The 18,473-nt window shown below is 40.1% G+C and overlaps 1 protein-coding gene across 1 annotated transcript; it reads left to right on the top strand.

The window, feature by feature from the left end:
* The first annotated feature begins 1,280 nt into the window (after positions 1 to 1,280).
* Positions 1,281 to 6,439, top strand: otx2b (orthodenticle homeobox 2b). Its single transcript, XM_005724035.1, has 4 exons — positions 1,281 to 1,614; positions 3,718 to 3,925; positions 4,487 to 4,638; positions 5,145 to 6,439. The coding sequence occupies exons 2-4, from the start codon at positions 3,829 to 3,831 to the stop codon at positions 5,766 to 5,768; spliced, it is 873 nt and encodes a 290-aa protein (XP_005724092.1). The 5' UTR covers positions 1,281 to 1,614; positions 3,718 to 3,828; the 3' UTR covers positions 5,769 to 6,439.
* The last annotated feature ends 12,034 nt before the right edge of the window (positions 6,440 to 18,473 follow it).

The raw sequence follows: 18,473 nt of genomic DNA, 5'->3' as shown, positions 1-18,473 counted from the left end.
ATTTACCAAGCCGTGACAAAAACCCTCGGCATATTATTTTGAGATGGGCACGCAGGTTCAAAATTCAAGTGACGTAGAGGAGGCTTATGTGTCCCTTGCAGCTTGTTGGTCCTCCAGTAAATATGAAATAACATCAACCCTGCACTAAGTAGCTGTTACTAGGTAAAGACAAAGGGAATAAATAAATAAATAAATAGTATTATTGTTCTTAATATTATTATTATTAAATCTACTAAAATGCACTTTCGGCACATGAAACAGAATTAAAAGAGGCCTACCTTCATATTCAGAAGTCTGTTTCTCTTCGAGCACATCTTCCTCCTGCAGGAACCGTTTCAAGTGCAGTCAGTGAAAAGTCGTTCCGCACGTCGCCAAACGGAGAAGCTTTTTGTGTGTGTGTAATTGCATGGCTGGCTGTACCCCGCAGGTGCTCAGGTGTCTCCCCGGTGGGAACCCACCTGGAAATATTGTTTGTACATTTCGGTGCAGGGCCTGCAGCGGGCTGACGGTAGCAGACTGGCTGCTCAGTGGATGGGAGGACAGTTTTAAGGAAATAAGTCGCTCTAAATCCCCCTTTTTTACGACGTGCTGGAATGTGAGAGGACGGTGCAGCCTTGAAGCTCCGCTTTGGTCCCCCGGTTTTTGTTTTTTGGTGTTTTTTTTTAGGGTTTATTTGTTGTTGTTTTGGGGGTTTTCCTACATATTTAATTCTACTTATATTTCCCGGTCTTCTTCTGCAGATTAATCTGGTGCCTCAACAGAGATGATAAAACATTTTATAATCGACTTTTAATATTGATCGGTTGTCTGGAAGCTTTCGTGATATTATTCTATAAAACATCGGTGGTTGTATTTAAACTGGTAAAGTAAAGACGAGAGTGTGAAATTATTAACGCTTAAAAAGAGTTTCCCACTAAAATACTCGACATACATTAAACGCTCTGAGAAGTCTTTATTTTTCGGATATGTTTCACCTCTCGCCCCCCTTTTTTATTTATAAATTATCTCTTACTTTAATGCTTCCTTTGATGTCATGAAAAAATATAATAAAATGAGAAATAAACTGACTTTTCTTTGCTTTAAACTCCTTCCACCTCTCATCATCCAACGGCGTACCGTTTATTTATTATCAGTGTGTCCTCTCTGCGGTGGGATGGGGATGTTGTCAGTCGCCCTCTCGCTGCCATTGGCTGAAGACTGTGCGTCAAAAAAAAGTAGCTGGAGACATTTGTTTCCCAGAAAGGAAAAAAAACCCTCCCCACCAGTGTAAGAGACGGAGACAGAGACAGACCTCAGCTCAGTCCTGCGGCTCCCATTGGCTGGCACTTTGTACAAAATCTAACTCAAACCACTTCACTCACAACACACCAACAAATCCTAAAGGCGTACATGCAGCCTCCCTCCTTCACTCCGCCGCTGTCGCAACGCTTCAGAACCTCATGTAGGCGCTCAACGCTTAACTTTTATCTCCAGTGAAGACGGCTGCTCCTGCTCTGCTCGGGTTTGTGATATTCTCCTTTTATGCGACAGGACGTCGTCGATTTCTACTGACTTTTATTATTTCTCCCGGAGGACACCAAGTAGACAAAGAATTTTCCAGTCATCCCTGCCAAGGTAAGTTCAGCTTTATTATTATTATTATTATTATTATTATTATTATTATTATTACACTACCGAAATTTAGTTAAAACCTGCAATTCCTCACCTGATCACTTCCTCGCCTAATCGTTTTCTTTAGAAGAGGAAGCAAAACGTTTCAACTGGTGCTAAAATAAAAACCCACGAAGACTCTAAAAGAGATCCCAGCGAGGAGGTTTCAGGTTATTTGTTGGCATTAAATATGCCGTCTTAAACCCAGGCTGTCACTGATTTTATGTGTGCACAAATACGGGTGCAATGGGTGCACACAACAAACTGATTTATTATATTAAAGAAAAGAAAAGAAAAGAAAAGAAAAGAAAAGAAAAGAAAAGAAAAGAAAAGAAAAGAAAAGAAAAAACGGAAATATTGTAAATCACATCAGTAAATCAGTAACTGATAAAATTACATTGTGATAGCTTCTGATACTGAAAACAAGACCAGACTCAGCGCTGGGCTGAAGTTCTCTTGATGTAATAATGGGCTTTTAAATAATTAATTGATTCCTGGAGGTCATATTTTACCAATTTCACACTCACTCACTGATCCAGGACTGCTACAAGGGCGTCTATCCATGTTTACTGAGTTAAGTTTCAGACAAAAATTTCCCACACATACACACACACTGCACTCGTGTATTCTGCGTAAATTAATACAGGATAAGGGCAGCAAAAATGGGAAACTGTGGAGGCGTCCAGGCTGAAAAGTTCACCGGAAAAAAAGAAGAAGAAAAGAAGGAACATTCGGGCCTGCTACTGAAAATTATTCCTGGGCCTCCTCTGTCTTCTAGCTCTCCTTTGCCTCGGAAAATAAATAATTCATAAGACAATAAACCAACACTTCATTTGGATGGATCCTGTTTGGGGAGGGGGGGTCACAATTAGGAGTTTAGCTCAATCAAGCAAATATCTACGAGAGTTTAATTTCTTTACTTTTGCTGATACTTTATGCTTTTTTCCTACTTTATATCAGCAAATTTGCGATGAAATCCTAATTAACACACGAGGATTTGCAGGAAAGAAATATAAAGAAAGAGAGCCGGGTTTGATTTGCAGGAAGCTCTGTGGACTGTACTCACACCAAACTGCAGCTCGGTTAGCTGCCACCTGGATCGCCTCGTTAAATTACGAAGAAAAAAAAACATTTCTGATAATTAATTATTGGACAGAGTAATTATTATCGAGCGTGTGTGCGCGCAATTGGTTGACGGGTGTGTTTTAAGTGTGACAGATTGGGATGAGGGGGTTAAAACCGTTGGATATTGAAAAGAAAAAAAAATGCAACTAATCAAGAGGCTCAGTGGGGATAACGCGTGAGGTTCACTGAAGTTGAAGTGACAGCAGTCAAAAAATACCAAGGAGCAAATTTGTTTATTTAAAAGAACTGCAAAAAAAATGTGTATCGAGAAAGCATGTGTCCATTTTTCTTTCACTGGTTCAATATTTTAAAATGATCTCCTTCTTACATAAAAAATAACACAATTTATTCACTAAATGAACCTGAAAATTCAGTAATTTTTACTTTAAATCACATCAATATGGGCGCATATTAATCTTCATCATAAAAATGTAACGTTGACTGTGTGCTTTGTCAGACTAAACGGACTCAGACGTTTTAGTAACAATCAGTTCAACTTCAGCTGTTTTTCTTCTCATCCAATCGATTATTACATACATACAATCTAATGTTAACATAAACTAAATAATATTCAAAAATAAAAATAAAGTTAGTTCCTAATAAAATAGATAATTTGCCAGCAACTTTTATTTATTTTTAGCTTTTATTTTGAAGAGATTTATCTTCAATTCATGGTGTTTACTGTATAAAGGAGATAGTGGCTTTAACCTGTTGCAATCACAGTGCTCCTTTCTTTTTATTCGTTTTTTTTTTATCTTAATCGTGGGAGGGCGTGTGGGGGTTGCAAAGATGAGGACAGCTGGAGAAGTGGCTCGTGCTTTTTGAGGAGAGCCATGCGCTCTGGAAAGGACTTATTTCGCCACAGCGTCACGTAAATAGAGCCAATATCACTTCACGAGAATATCCGTCTTCCTCTTCTTTTCTTCTTCTTCTTTTAAACAGGTGCCAGGTGTAATACGGACCACACGGCGAACAGAGGACACCGAATACTCCTCGGGAGCTCCATCAATTTTCAAAATTTTCTCCAACTTCAGCACTCAGACAAACATTAGCATGATGTCGTATCTAAAGCAACCACCTTACACAGTTAATGGCCTCAGCTTAACTACTTCCGGCATGGATCTTTTACATCCATCAGTGGGCTATCCAGGTATGTTTAACCTCTTTGAAAATTAAATAAGATGTGATCACACAGCCTGAAAATGACTTAGGGCTCCTTGCTATTATGTTACAGCAATTAACCAGCCCTTCATATACCTTTTTAATTCACGAATTATTATTGCGTGTATTATTATTGTTATTCTTTCTTTTTTTTAAAAGGAAAACAAATATGAAAAATAAATACATTTATTAGACTGACCAGACCAATACAAACAAAAGGTGATGGAAAGTAGTCTACAGAAAACTTCTAGCGCACACAGCTTGGAGTGAGGACTAATCCTCAAGTCTCTCCGTGTGTGATTTTATTTTTAGATGTGGCTCCAGAGGAAATTACTGGCAAATTACTTTGATGTTTGCATTAAATTTTTTGGCACGTTAGACTCAAAGATGTCAAGTGCTACAATTTGCCACCGGGTTTTTTTTGTTTTTTTTACTCTCACAGGACTCCTGCGTAATTAGTTTCAAATTTGCCTTTGATGACTTTTTTAAAATTGTACATGTATACATAAATAACCTATGCGATTTTTTTTTGTTTCTCTTGCACTTACAGCCACTCCACGGAAGCAGAGGCGAGAACGGACTACTTTTACGCGCGCACAGCTCGACGTTTTGGAGGCTCTATTTGCTAAAACTCGGTATCCTGATATATTCATGCGCGAAGAGGTAGCGCTGAAAATCAATCTACCTGAATCCCGGGTACAGGTGAGTCAACTGAAGCCAAGGCATATTTAAAATATTGTTATATATTGTAGAATGAAAAAAGTGGCTTTGTTATTTTTTATTTTAATTTGAGAAGCATCAAACGAAACATTTCACTCTGGAACCTGTAAAGTATTTTAGTATTTTAAATAAATAGTATTTTACCTGTACTTGTATTTGATTTAATCTGGGGAAAAATATATTTCTAACTCATTTGAAAGGAAACACAAGCATAAAAAAAGTATTTTTTAATTTAATTTTATTTATTTTTTGCTTTATATGTACTCTAAAACGCCCCCCACCTCACCCCGAACAGCAATATATTTACCGTGTTTTATAATATTTCAGTTATTAGGACTGTTCCAATTACGTTTAAATAATTTTACTGGGGCAAAAAAGCCTTTTTATACATATATATAGCCCCTTTCCTATTTTAAACGGTTAGTATAGCTTGGTTAGTATTTATGGGGACATTGTAATGAATGTGTTCAATTATGTTCCTGCTTTAGGTCTGGTTTAAAAACCGGCGGGCAAAGTGTCGCCAGCAGCAGCAGCAGCAGCAGAATGGGGGGCAGAACAAAGTGCGACCTGCCAAAAAGAAAAGTTCCCCAACCAGAGAAGTGAGCTCGGAAAGCGGGGCCAGCGGCCAGTTCACACCCCCCACCAGCACCACCACGGTCCCCGCCATCTCTACCAGCACCGCGCCAGTGTCCATATGGAGTCCGGCGTCCATTTCTCCCCTCTCAGATCCCTTATCTACCTCCTCCTCTTGCATGCAGAGGTCTTATCCTATGACCTACACACAGGCCTCGGGCTACAGCCAGGGCTACGCCGGGTCGACGTCCTACTTCGGGGGTATGGACTGCGGCTCTTACCTCACTCCCATGCACCACCAGTTGTCAGGCCCGGGGTCAACTCTCAGTCCGATGAGCACAAACGCAGTCACAAGCCATCTGAACCAGTCCCCGGCGTCCCTCTCCACCCAGGGATACGGGACGTCCGGCCTGGGCTTCAACTCCACAGCAGACTGCTTGGATTATAAGGACCAAGCGGCATCGTGGAAGCTGAACTTCAATGCCGATTGCTTGGATTATAAGGATCAAACGTCCTCGTGGAAATTCCAGGTCCTGTGAACCGAGCAATCAGCTATCAAAAAGTGCACAAACAGTGACGATCACACGAGACACAGCGCTGCCATCCCTCAACAGAACACTTCAGACTGGGTAAAAACGTGAGCCTGGTACACCGAGGCAGGGCTCTCAGGGGGGCCTCTAGTTTTTGGCATGATGGTCTTTGGTCCTCCTAGAGGAGAAGTTAATGTATTTTAGCACTGGCAAAGAGATTTCCCCTCTCCCGTTTATTCACCGGTTGTAGCCCTTCTTTATCTGTCAGTGCGTACCTATGTGCGTAAAAAAACAGACAAACAAACAAAAAAACACCACCTGTTGAGGACGTCACAGAGTGGACTCAGAAAGAAAAGCACACCACAGCCACGGAAGTAAAAGAACAAAACTCAAGTTAATAGTCCTGCTGAAGTGCTCGGGATGGACAAACCTTCTTAAAGCTTCTTAAACAACTTTGCCGCCCTGCCGGCAGAGTGTGTGACACGAGGATGGCGTGTGGACATGGATGCACTACTTTATTTAAGAAAAAAAAGTGTTTATAAGGAATCAATATGTAGTTTCTAAGAGACAATCAGTGTGCGTCTTATATAAATGGTACATATGTGGTTTCTTTTTTTTTTTTATCTGTGCTAGCCTTCGAAACTGTGATCTGTTGTATTGTATGCAATTTGTGAGCCCCCCCCCCCCCTCCCCCTCGCATCGGACTCTCTGCTGTGATTTTATTAGATTTCTAACTTTTTCGTTTTCTTTCGTTTTTGTTTCTTTTGGGGTTTTTTCACCAACGAAAGATGCTAATGGTTATTTTTACTGCATCACAAAGAGAGACGAGACTTTCCAAGCACATGGTGGATGGTAGTAGTAATCAAGGGTTAGCCATACTGGAAAAGACTCTCGGCTGCTGAGAGCTCTACACTTGCTTCCCCTCCATTGATCTCAACACACGGTGATTGTGGATCCTTTACTGGCTCCAAAGATGGTGTGACCTCACCGCTGAAAAGACATGAATAAAGGTCCTGTGAGCTTACTCTTTCATCAATAGACGATCTGTGTGTGCGTGTGCGTGTTGGAAATTAAAGTGGAACCCTGGCAATGTGCGCAAAAATCATGGTTGTTTAAGGGGGGGTTCTTCGTTTTCTGCGACTTTGAGACCTAAAAATGGAACAGAACCTTTGTGGGTACTATTTTTTTTTTTCAATCGAGGCTGCGGTGGTATATGTGCGTGATGAGGCAAAGAGGGAAAACCAGAACTTTCGCATTAATTAAGCCAATAATGGCCGTCTGAGTAATAATTAGCCTACACTTGTGCGTGCCGACCAAACTCTGTTTTCTCACGCGTAATTAGTTTTTCTATCACGTCTTAAAAACAGCCCAACGCATTAACGCCCATGTGTTGTCTTTCGATGAGTTTCAGAGCCATCCAGTGTTCATAGTGGTAATGCGCCACATAAACTTAATCCTCTCCTTTCCCTTTATTTAATCGCAAAAGAAAAAAAGAAGAAGAACGAATTAATGCCGCATTGTTTCCGGTAGTGCAATTCAGACAGTGAAAGAGAGTGTGCGGTTTGAGAAAGCAGTGTTTAATCCCGGACTCCAAGAGATGTTAATCCCAATATTTTACCGGCGGGGTTTCTCTGGGGCGCAGGGCAGCCGTGGTCCTATTCAAAGCCCGCGCGGCATGGCTTTCCACGCCTGATCCCTGGATGAGCTCTTTAATACAAAGGCTAATATTTAGTGTTTCACAAGTGCGCTGATATGACATCAATATATCAAGAAACAACGTTAATTTGCTCTCACTGCCCTGAAAATAGACCAGTGAGAGATACACATAAGCGAAAAAGAAATTAAAACATACAACACTTGATTTTGGTTTGCTCTGTTGTGGGGTTTAGTTTAAGAAGTGCTTATAGCAGTGCAGTTGTACAAAAGTAAGAAATTGGCTCAAAAAGAGGGCAAGAAAAACTCCGCACAATATTCCTGTAACTTTATTCCCACATGCGCGGTGTGTTTAATTAAGTGCAGAGGAGAGGTTATGTCTAAAGGGGAAAAAGAAATCAATACATTTTAGGACTCAAGAGGAGAAAGCTGCTTTTAAAAGAGGGTTTGTTGTTATTTACTTTTTATTGCTCCAACTTTCAAGTCCGACGTTACTCTTTAAGACGACAGACAATAAAGTCAAAGCGGGTATGGGATCTGTAATGACTCGACATGGTTGTGCAGCGGGCTAATTGTTAGAAGTCCAACATTCAATTAGCATCCTTGACATTGCCAATAATCTCTCTTTCATTGGAGTCTCCGCTAAAGGATCACACTAATTAAAAGCGTTGCTTGAAATAATCGAAGCGTTAAAGAGAAGAGCGACTTTGATTCCACTCCTGCGTGGTCAGAAAATAGGTGTGTGTGCGTGTGTGTTTGTTTTATGAGGTTGAACTGCAGTTTAGAAAGACTTAATTATATAACAGGCCGTATAACTTATTCAAGGTTGAAGCACAAACAGCAGATTATTTATGGGTTCTCACTGCTGGATGCTCCTTTTAATTTAGCCTATTACACACGCAGATTGCAGCGTTATTCAACAGTAAATTACAGCCTAAGTTCGCGCAGTGCACCGCCAGGTTTAGCAACATACATGTATTTCGTTATGGTCATAAACAATGAAGCAATTGAACTCGGAAACAATAGCTTTGGTTAGTGGGTGACTGAATATTCATGAGATGCGTCAACAACTCCTTCATAGAGTCTGCTGAGGATGGAGGGAGGGGGTTCAGACTGCAGGGTCACTTTCAAATGCCAGACAAGGAGGGAAAAACTGTAAGAGAACGAGACAAGGTGCAAGAAAGGGGACTGGAGAATAAGAAGCATGGCAAAGGTTTGAAGATGACTCCCTTCAGAGACTATACCAAAAGGCTGGTAACCCTGTTAAATTTAATCATACAGCAGCACATCACAAAAAAAGTGTAGGACACTTAAAAAAGTGTGAAGAACCTACAACATTATGACAGAAACAATCTCAATCGGAATAAATGTACATTCTTGAAAAGGCATGATAAGTCCCACAATTACACTTAGGCGTCCGCACATGACATGAAGAATTATATATAAATATATACACACACCGTAAACATACTTGTCACTTTCGCATTTAATGCTGAGTGATATAACCAATAGCAGCTGAAAGGTTCCTTTTCTCCGCTTGTTATTCTGACCCCGGAGTCTCGTGTCTTCAAAGTGCACAAGTCATGAGAGGGATTAGGCGTCCGGCCTTCACAATACTTCAATACTTCATACACAGCCTACAATGAGTTTTAATCAAGACCAAAGCAGTCCTGAGGAGCATATGGGACCAACAGACGCTGCATTAATCCCTCTTGGTTTTTGTCTAACAGCGGGCCGCGCAGCGCCCCTCATCCCCTGGTCTGCTGTCCGGTCTGTAACAACTGCGAGTCATCCTCTGCATCATCGGCCTGCGCAAAGTTTGCCGGTTGAGGCCTCAACGCCCGCGGGAGGAAATGGGGAGGATTACAAACCGAGTGTGTGGTCTGATCGGGGGTTGTGAAAATTAGACAGATGAGAGTAAGTGATCCTTTTATAAAATAAGGCAAAAAAAAAGACAAAGAAGAGGAAGAGAGAGAGATAAATATTAGCTGCTGAACTCAGTGAATTTTCATTTAAATGCAAAGAACACCAATTTTTATTACTGAGGGAGATTATTAAAATAGCTGGTTAGGAATATTGGACAGGTTTGGAAAAAGTGTAAACATTATTTAATGGCTCTGAATAAGAAAAAAAAACTGTAATTCAAAAAAGAGTCTTAAAACATGTCTAAAAGCCTGCATGCTTTGTACATATAGTATACTTGTATATATTTATGGCTAAAAATGTAATAATTCTTTTTAAATCAATAAAATGATGACTTTCAGGCCAATATGTACATAAAACTAATACAAAATAATAAATAAATATTTTAAGCTAATCCAGCAGTATCCCCTTGAAAGTGCTTATCCAGGCTTAGTCGACATTTTCTGAAATTATTTAAGTTTGTGACATCATCAATTAATTTGATAATCTTGTCAAAGATTAAATTAAAGGGGTTTTGTATAGCCTACATAATAACAGATTTAGATGTTTTAAAAAATGAAGTCTAAAGAGATTTGAAGTAAGCGCAGTAAAAAGCATGTTATTTTAATTTCTCAGACTGCTCACACAAATCCGTGGATTTACAGAGATCCAAAACTGATAATGATACTAGGAAGCTAGACTAGGAGGTCTCAAAATGCAAAGGGCCACACATTGTTCGTGCAGCAGCAGCAGCACCGCAGAACCTGTAACCTCAAAAATATCCTCAGCATTATTTGCTCCACGGCTGATTTATAGCTTTCTGTGGTAAAAAAAAAAAAATGCATGTCAAGAGACTTTTTAAAAATTCTATGGCTACTGGGTCAACGGGGTCCTTTGCCCTGGTAAGTGCTCTTTAAAAAAAACTGTTTCACCAAATATGCCCAAACATTTGGCTTATGATGTTCATAAGCCCCACAGGACACAGCGGGCTTATCAGTTCATTAGCCACTTGATGGCCTATTTCAAGTTATAGTAGCTGGGAGGAGGGTGATGGATGAGGATACAACCATCCATTACTGGGGCATATTTTTTTAAGCTATTCAGAAATGTAGAAAAAACCCACCAAACCCATAAGAAGATTACCAGACCTCAGCATATGTTAAAAAACACATTACTACTATACTTATGGGTCAACTTAATACCTAGTTAGATAAAGCTCACCTAGTTAAGACTGGGCATCCATCCATTATTGAACAAAACAATTTTAGACACAAAGGTATATATAAGAAATGATACATTTATACTCTGCAATGATTTTAGTTTTTTAAATTTATTTTGTAACAGTAACTACATTTTAAAAAAGCTGAAATTCAGCATTTTTTAAAACTCTTTGGATTAAATGTTTCCCAGACATAAAAAAAAATCTCTCCACCAGACAAAATGGAAATACTTTCAGTGTGGATTACGTGTCATCCTAATGGTGCCGAACCACGAGGAGAGAAGTGCTGAAATATTAAAAGTGTAACTGGTGGTTAATATGGCTCAAAAGGTCACACATATGATTTCAACACGTAATATATTAAACAGAGCCACATATGGCTTCAAGCGAAATACACGAAATTCTCATTATTGTCAGAGGGGTGCAAACTTGGTATCATACGTCAAACGTGCACTGAGTCCTTAACAAATAAATATTTCTGTCTGTTACGAGTGCAAAAAATAAAAATAAAAAATGCATTAAAAAAATAACCAAAACGAATATTTCACAGCCTTCCTTTGATTCCCAGTTTTCTTTTAATTTTTTTGAGGAAGGCCTCTATATTGCATAAAATCTCCAGAAACAGTTTAATTTTCCCCCCACACTGCTGTCAAATTCAAACTTTCTAGCTCACAATATTTGTGCATGGTTTACTCCATAAAATGTAAAACATCAGCCAAACTGACTCATGGATATAAACTACTGTGTTACCCACATGCTATCCAGCTGAATCACAGCAAAGTGAGGATCAAGTGTTACTAAAAACAAGTACAAAACAATGCAAAGCACAAGAAACCTCCTCGATTGTGCCACTTAAAAACATTTACACAGCGAGTAAGCTTTTAATGCTCGTTTCTGTTATGCGTGCCTCCCTCTCTACTTACTCAGTTTTGAAGGGGGAAATAGTGGGAACAGCTGACATTTGACATTACATGCAAAACCATGATCAAACCCAATAGTTAATGGCCTCAAACACACCTTTTGATCACAAACAGCTTACAAATTTAATGACTTCATGGTGAACTGAGCCAATTTCTCTCCATTCTTGCAGTATTCTCACCACAGGCGACGCAGAAGATCAAAAACCCGCACAGTATATCTCAAAAGAGAGAAAAGAAGTTGTGCAACAATATACTTTAATAACTCAAATTAATACTCTGCCCTCTTAATTCAGCAGTGTCAATGAATTAATCCATAAAAGGCGATCTACTCCTCAGAGAATAATTCGCCATCACTAGCAGCAGAATGCTGCAGCGGTTTCCTCTTCCTCATCAACATCTGTATAGATCACGTAAGTGTTTCGGTTCCCCTGGTACCACTGAGCAGCGCACTAGAACAGATACCTGTGAAAGAGCCACTTCTCTCCTCCTCGTCAGGCTGCTAAGCCCACAAGACTCGTCGTTATAACAATTAACACAGGTACATGTGATGAGACCTCCCTGATAATTTACACCTTTCTAACCAACACTCTGTGGTTTAATCTCCTGCAAACATCCCTCTCTTGTGAGACAGGCCTATAGGAAGAACCAAAAATTAATTAGCTGAATCCAACAGATTAGAGCTCAGAGACCGCAGCTCAGATGGACAACAGCTAGTTAGAGTGCAGAGATGGCGGAGAAGCAAATCAGCCCCAGAGGAAGAATTTCTTCTTTGCTTATTTCAATATTTCATTGAGTGTTATACATCAATGAACTGTTTCAGGGTGTCATCGCACAAAAAGCTAAGCCTTTTGAATTCACGGCCTTGTAAGTGTACGCCTTCATCCAACGTGCCTTGAATACATGAAAGCAGCCGTCTCCATGACACACAAGTTCAAAACACATTTCAACTTCTAGAAAAATCAATGCCAACATGACGGCGCGGCTTTTCTTCCAGCAGGAGTCAATCTTAACTTTTCACTTTAGTCCACTGCATGGTTGAATAAATGGTAAAGGTGGTTTTTATCTCTTTTTTATGAAATATTTGGGACACTCTCAAGACAGATGGGATGGAAATCCAGTAATTTAGCAAAATACGAACACATTGAGACAGTAGAGACTTGCTTTTAGAAGTACGTATATAGAAATTAAGATACTTTATTCTTGTTTCCGAGCTGGAAAATGAGAACGTTCACATATTGGTGGTAAACTTGAAAATATTGCTGCTAGTTTCAAAGCCATCAACACTAAAGCACAGCTTCAAATATGTGAATATAGGCCTTTTCATGGCAAATATTCACACTTATAATAGCAAGAAAATCAGAGTTGTAATTAAAAACAGTAATGATGGCTGCAGGGTGCAGGTATTGTGCATGAACCTGAGCTTTCGTTAATGTCATTAATTATACCTGTGCACATCCTGTTACGACGACCCAGAATGTGACAAAGGCTTATTGCCACTATAGTATGCACACAGCACATCTTAGTATTAAAGCTTAGAGAATCTGGATAGAAGATCATTTGACAGCAAATGCTTTGACTTTTCATAGCAGACTTTTCAAACCTTGAGTGTAATAGGTAACATGGTTCCATCTGCTTTCATGTGTGTTTTTAAAAGAAAAAGCTTTTCTGTGATTGAAGCCAGTAAACAGAAGATATATGGAGCAGCTGTTCACTTAAAAACAGTTGATAAATCTTAGAATTACCAGGATTTCTGAATTTATTACTGATGAAATGTGGTATATTCTTCATCTATACAATTACACCCAAAATCAGTCTGGCTAAACCAAACATATCTTACAGCAAGACCTACATCAGATGTTTCCACCGCTGATAAGACGACTTGGACCTTGATAAGAACTGTTCTGTCAGCATTTCTGTTAGGTCTTGATTGAACAGCTGTCTTTTGGTGGTGCTAATTCATCTCAATTCTGTTAAGGTTAGACTTGGCCTTTTCAGAACCTTAGTTAATAAACTTCGGGTCATGGGCCCTAACATTAATTCATTGCTCTATAAGTGTTTGGTAGGCATCAAGGCCTTTAATTGGCAGTGGAGACCCAAACCATGATAATGCCTCCACCATGCTGCACAGTTAGGATGAGGTGTTTCCCCCTCCAAACATACCACTGTGTTTCTTTTGAAGTGTTTTTTTTTCTTCTTCCTTTTTACAACATTTTCACTCAGTGATTTTCTTACAGTGGACACAGGAAGCTTTCTGTTACCCATTTTCTAGCACTTTCAGGACTGCATATCAAATTCACCCCTAAGGAACAAGGGCAAGGGTCTTGAAATTTCTCAATTTGTAGTTTGTCTAACTTTGAATTGAAGGACACCCGGGTCTTTGAAAAGCATCGCTGTAATGCGTCTGTAATCAAAGCACAGCTCACACCAGTCAAACCAGCCAAAATAATCCTTTATATACAGGTAAAGAAAACCCAGGCCGCCAATCTCATTTCTTTAACTGGAGCAGCTTTTGGTAAAGTCTTTAGCACAGATGTTAATTTACTTTGTTCAACCTAGACTGTGACATGGAAAGTACACTGCATACCTTTCGTAACAGGAAAAAATATGGAGATAATAATTTCTTTTATAAGTAATAAATCCATAAATCCTCAAATTAGTTGTGGTTTCCCTCACAAATACTCTGTATCACTAACTGGCACAAAGATTTTTCACTTGTCTTCTAATATATCTTAAAGAACCTGCTTTTGTTTCAGTCTTGATGTCAGTGAAATACAAGATGCAGTTTGACTTAATACAAGCCTACATTTTACAGCACCAGTGATTATTTGGTCAACTGGGTAACACATAAACAGCAACAGTTGCCCTTTGAAGACGTGATGCTCTAGAGTCTGAGAGCCACTATGGCTGACAACAGGCAAAACTGCTCTTCATAATGTAACCCAGAGACTTAATATGGCTTAAGGGTTGAGAATCTCTTCTAAGCAAAATCTTCCGGGGATAGTCAAATCTCTCTCTGTCTTTATACAGCTAATTTGACAGTTTCAAAATCCTTCTCTGATCAATTTTACCTCTCTTAATCCCCTCTCACCCCCCCTTGCACCTGTTAGTCTGGGTCTACATGCGTGCCTCCCTCTCTCCTGAGAGCATATGGAGCAGTGGCTGACCCAGAGAGTCGTTGAGTGTGGAGACAGATGCAGCCCCCAACCCTCCACCCCTCCTCCTCTTCATCTACCCACCATGACCAGCCCAACCCTCCAATCCACCTGTTTGGGTCACAAACCACGGGGATGAGTGGCTGTGCGCGTGCCACACCAGCGGCTTGGCCACTGCTTTGTTATCCAACCCAAGACAAAAGGGTATTTAGGGAGACCGGCTGCCTGCCCAAGGGGAACACAATGCCATGAGGCTGGCAGGCCTGTGGACCCAGGACGCCGATCACGTGCCGACTTTATGTGAATAAGCGTTAGGGGGCATCTGTTGTGTGTGTGTGTGTGTGTGTGTGTGTGTGTGTGTGTGTGTGTGTGCACGCGTGTGTCTAACCTGAGGTATTATGCCAGACGATGGGGAATTAGACAAAGAAGTATGATGTGGGAGTTAGAGGGAGGGTACTTAAAAACAATCACATCTATTAGAATTAAAAGAGGTCTACACTTGAATAGACTGCTGTAGTAATAGGAGGTCAACTTCTGCTGCAAATAAAAGGCATACTAAACTACTGTATACTTCTATATCACTGCACAGATCCATAAAACCGAACACTGCTTCGTGATTAATGAACTTCAGTGCAGGAAAATACATTGTCGCGCAGGTATTGGGGTCAAGTCATAAAGGTTAGCGAGGTTGGGTCAAGTCCGCTCATCCAAACTGTGAGGATCCTGACCGCCCTGCTGCGATTCAAGCTCTAACATTTGCAGCCATTGAATCAGCTTTCATCGGAATAAGTTAAAAGATAGAAATGTGACATAAACTGCCTGCGATCAAGACACTGTTCATGATCACCGATGGCAATAATGGACAAAAGCACGTACCCCCATTTTCAAAGTTGAAATTTAGCATTCAAGTAATAACATCTATACTTGATCTTAAATCGGCCTTAAAATGCTGCCACACAAGTGTCAAAGTCTTGAGTCACACTTGCAACATCTGCAAACATACATCAAAATACTGTGTATAAGGCAACAACCGAGTTTTTGCAGCTCTACGCAGCCTGATAGTCAGTACTTGATATGAGCTACTCTCTACACATATCTGGAATCATCACTCCATACGAGCTGTCGCCACTGATTTTTAGTCCAGTTCTTGGATCAGCTGAAGGGCCACATGCATTTCTCAGGTCCCATGTTTGCTGGTTGTTGTTTGATTTTTTACTGTTTCTTAAGGACATGACGTTCAGATACTGTTCTTGCAGTAGATGTAGAGGGTTTATAATTTTTAGGCCTGCCACTTTTTATTTTATCCTCCATTTGTCCAGTTTCCTCAAATCTTTTAATGAACGCTGCACACCACACTGAGATATGCCAAACTGTCAGCTAATAGGTCTTTGAAACCACCTTCTTGGTGCTAAAATGCTATTTTATGCCTCTTAAACTGAGCTATCATTTTTCATAAATTCACTTACAGAAATGGGAACAAATGAGGTGTTCTTGGATGCTAGTAACAAAGTGCCTAAAGATACATTTTAAATTGGGTGCTTGTTAAGTTGTCTGTTGTATTTAGGCACAACACTGGCTCATCGCTTGAGTTAGGTGGCTTTTTATAGGCTTGAATAATTCATAGGTCAGTGTTAAGTGGTTTAACAAAAACAAAAAAAGAATTACTTCTTAAGACCCCACTAAAAAATACAAAAATGTCTGACTCTGTCAAGTGCTTGTTGTAACTTTTTTTTCACAAAAGTCTTGGTTTTATATTCCTTACATCAAACATACCAAGACATGTTGGTCTCAGAGTACGAGTCTCAAAAGCAGGTCATACAACTCGAGAGTGATGCTGTTCAAATGTGCCCAGAGCAGCTGATCTCACCGAGATGCTGACAAACTGATCTGTGAAATTAAAGAAGTGAAATTTCTGTTTCCCTGAAATGGAAACACAATCCACCACTTTAAATAGTTAGAAACAAGTTTTAGAAAACTCAGGAGTCACTTTCAGATATACTGTTAATAGGATTTTTTGTTCGAATGAGCTCTATTTTTGACATTGCATGCATTTCTTACATTTTTGTCCAGTTTTATTAAAACTACAAACATTTTGACAAAAAAAAAAAAAAGAGTAAATCTGAATGGTTATGTTAAATTCAGCACTTTGAAGTTCTCAATGTAAATAAAATTATCTGTGCTGTGTGGGTGAAGATGGTTTTCCACTGAAACAACATTTCACATCTTAACAAATACATATTTTAATTTTGCGAGGCAACTTTAATTTTCTTTTTGAAATATTTGACATATTTCAAAGATTTGAAAAATAATCAAACCAAAAGTGAAGCAGAATTGAACCGCGATCCTTGGAGCTGGTATAAATGTTTAAGTCTGTTATGATATGGAGTTCATTTGCCCGGTCCAAAAAACAAAAACACACTTTTTTTCCTCCCCGTGTGCGTCTTTGTTCAGTCTAGACAATATTACATCATTCTGGCAGGGGCGTTTGTATGTTATTGTGTCTATTGTGGCTTATACAGTGTGTCATGCTCTCTCAACAGGCACGGTTACACATGGCTTGTGGCGCCCTGACCTACAACTCCCCCTCTTGTTTGTCAGCAGTTGTTTGGCCTACTTTCATAAAGACAAACACAGCCATTTGTTTTGTTTTGCATTTCCATGAAAATGGAAAAAAAACACACAAAAACTAAAACGGGGGGGGTATTGTTGTTGTTGTTGAAAGGGTAGAGGAACTCCGCCCTTAATAGATTCCAACCCAAGTGACAAGATTTTGCCTGTTAAATTATGACTATTACCCCTGAGAAAAGATAATCAATTTCCCATCGTGCTTTTAATTATCAACAAAACCTTTTTTGTGCAAGTTTTAGGCTCTTCTTCAACCTTCTGGACACCAACTGAACTACGAGCCATTCAGCCGGCAAGCCCTCCAGCTGAATCTGCCCCTCCCTCCTCTTTTCAGTCTATGGACAGCAAGGATGCTACAGTTCATTAATGAGTATGCTCCGTAGCTCTTTAAGAGTCCTTAATTACACTGTGACACCAGTCAGCCCCAAACTAGGAGGGGTACAGAGGGGAGGCACGCTGGGGGAGGGGAACAAAGTCCACAAACCTCGTTTCATAGAAATCAAAAAGGGGCACCTAACCTAGTCAGAATTATCAGTCAACCAATCTCATTCTGAAGAAAAATCAATTGTTTTGACACGAGGAACTTGATCAAACAAAATTGATTAGGTCTTTCAAAAGGTGTGACATGGATAGCACTCTGGGGCTAGGCGATGGACTGTGGCAAACACATGTGATTGAAAAGCTTTAAATGGGTGTCAAACAAGCGGGGACATAATGTTTGACTTAAATTATCAGCAGTCCCACAGGAGGCTTGTGGGATCGCTCCCCGGAGCCGGGTGTGTGTGCAGAATACAAACAGGGGATTCACCGGTGACCAGTGGGTCAGCACTGGAAGAGGGATGGGTGCCGGTTGCTCCTGTGAGACTTGGCGACATTCCTACGGCAGCTTTTTTTAATTTGCTGGACATGACCCCTCCTAGCAGGCGCTCACAGGGCACACAGCACTTCTAACACACAGCCACGGTTGCTTTGAGTGCGTGCTTGCAGCGTAGGTGGGAGGAGAGGGGGGGTGTTGTTGTTGGGTCCCAGATGGGGTAATGGGGAGTTTAGCATCAGGATTACAATGAAATAGTGTGGCTTTGAATTGAATAGTGATTACCCCAAGCTCACAGTGGTTACACAATAACACTGCTCCCCAACACCTCCACCAACAGGACAGGGTGTGGTCAGATATTTAATTCATACCCGTCAAAATTATTCTAAAATATTAGAGCATGATAACTGTCCTGTGAAAAATTACGTC

The sequence above is a fragment of the Pundamilia nyererei genome, unplaced genomic scaffold (assembly GCF_000239375.1).
Source record: "Pundamilia nyererei isolate P.nyererei 1_Seehausen unplaced genomic scaffold, PunNye1.0 scaffold00010, whole genome shotgun sequence".
Classification (NCBI taxonomy): domain Eukaryota; kingdom Metazoa; phylum Chordata; class Actinopteri; order Cichliformes; family Cichlidae; genus Pundamilia; species Pundamilia nyererei.
The sequence above is the reverse complement of the archived record's forward strand: the minus strand, read 5'-3'. Positions and strand labels throughout refer to the sequence as shown.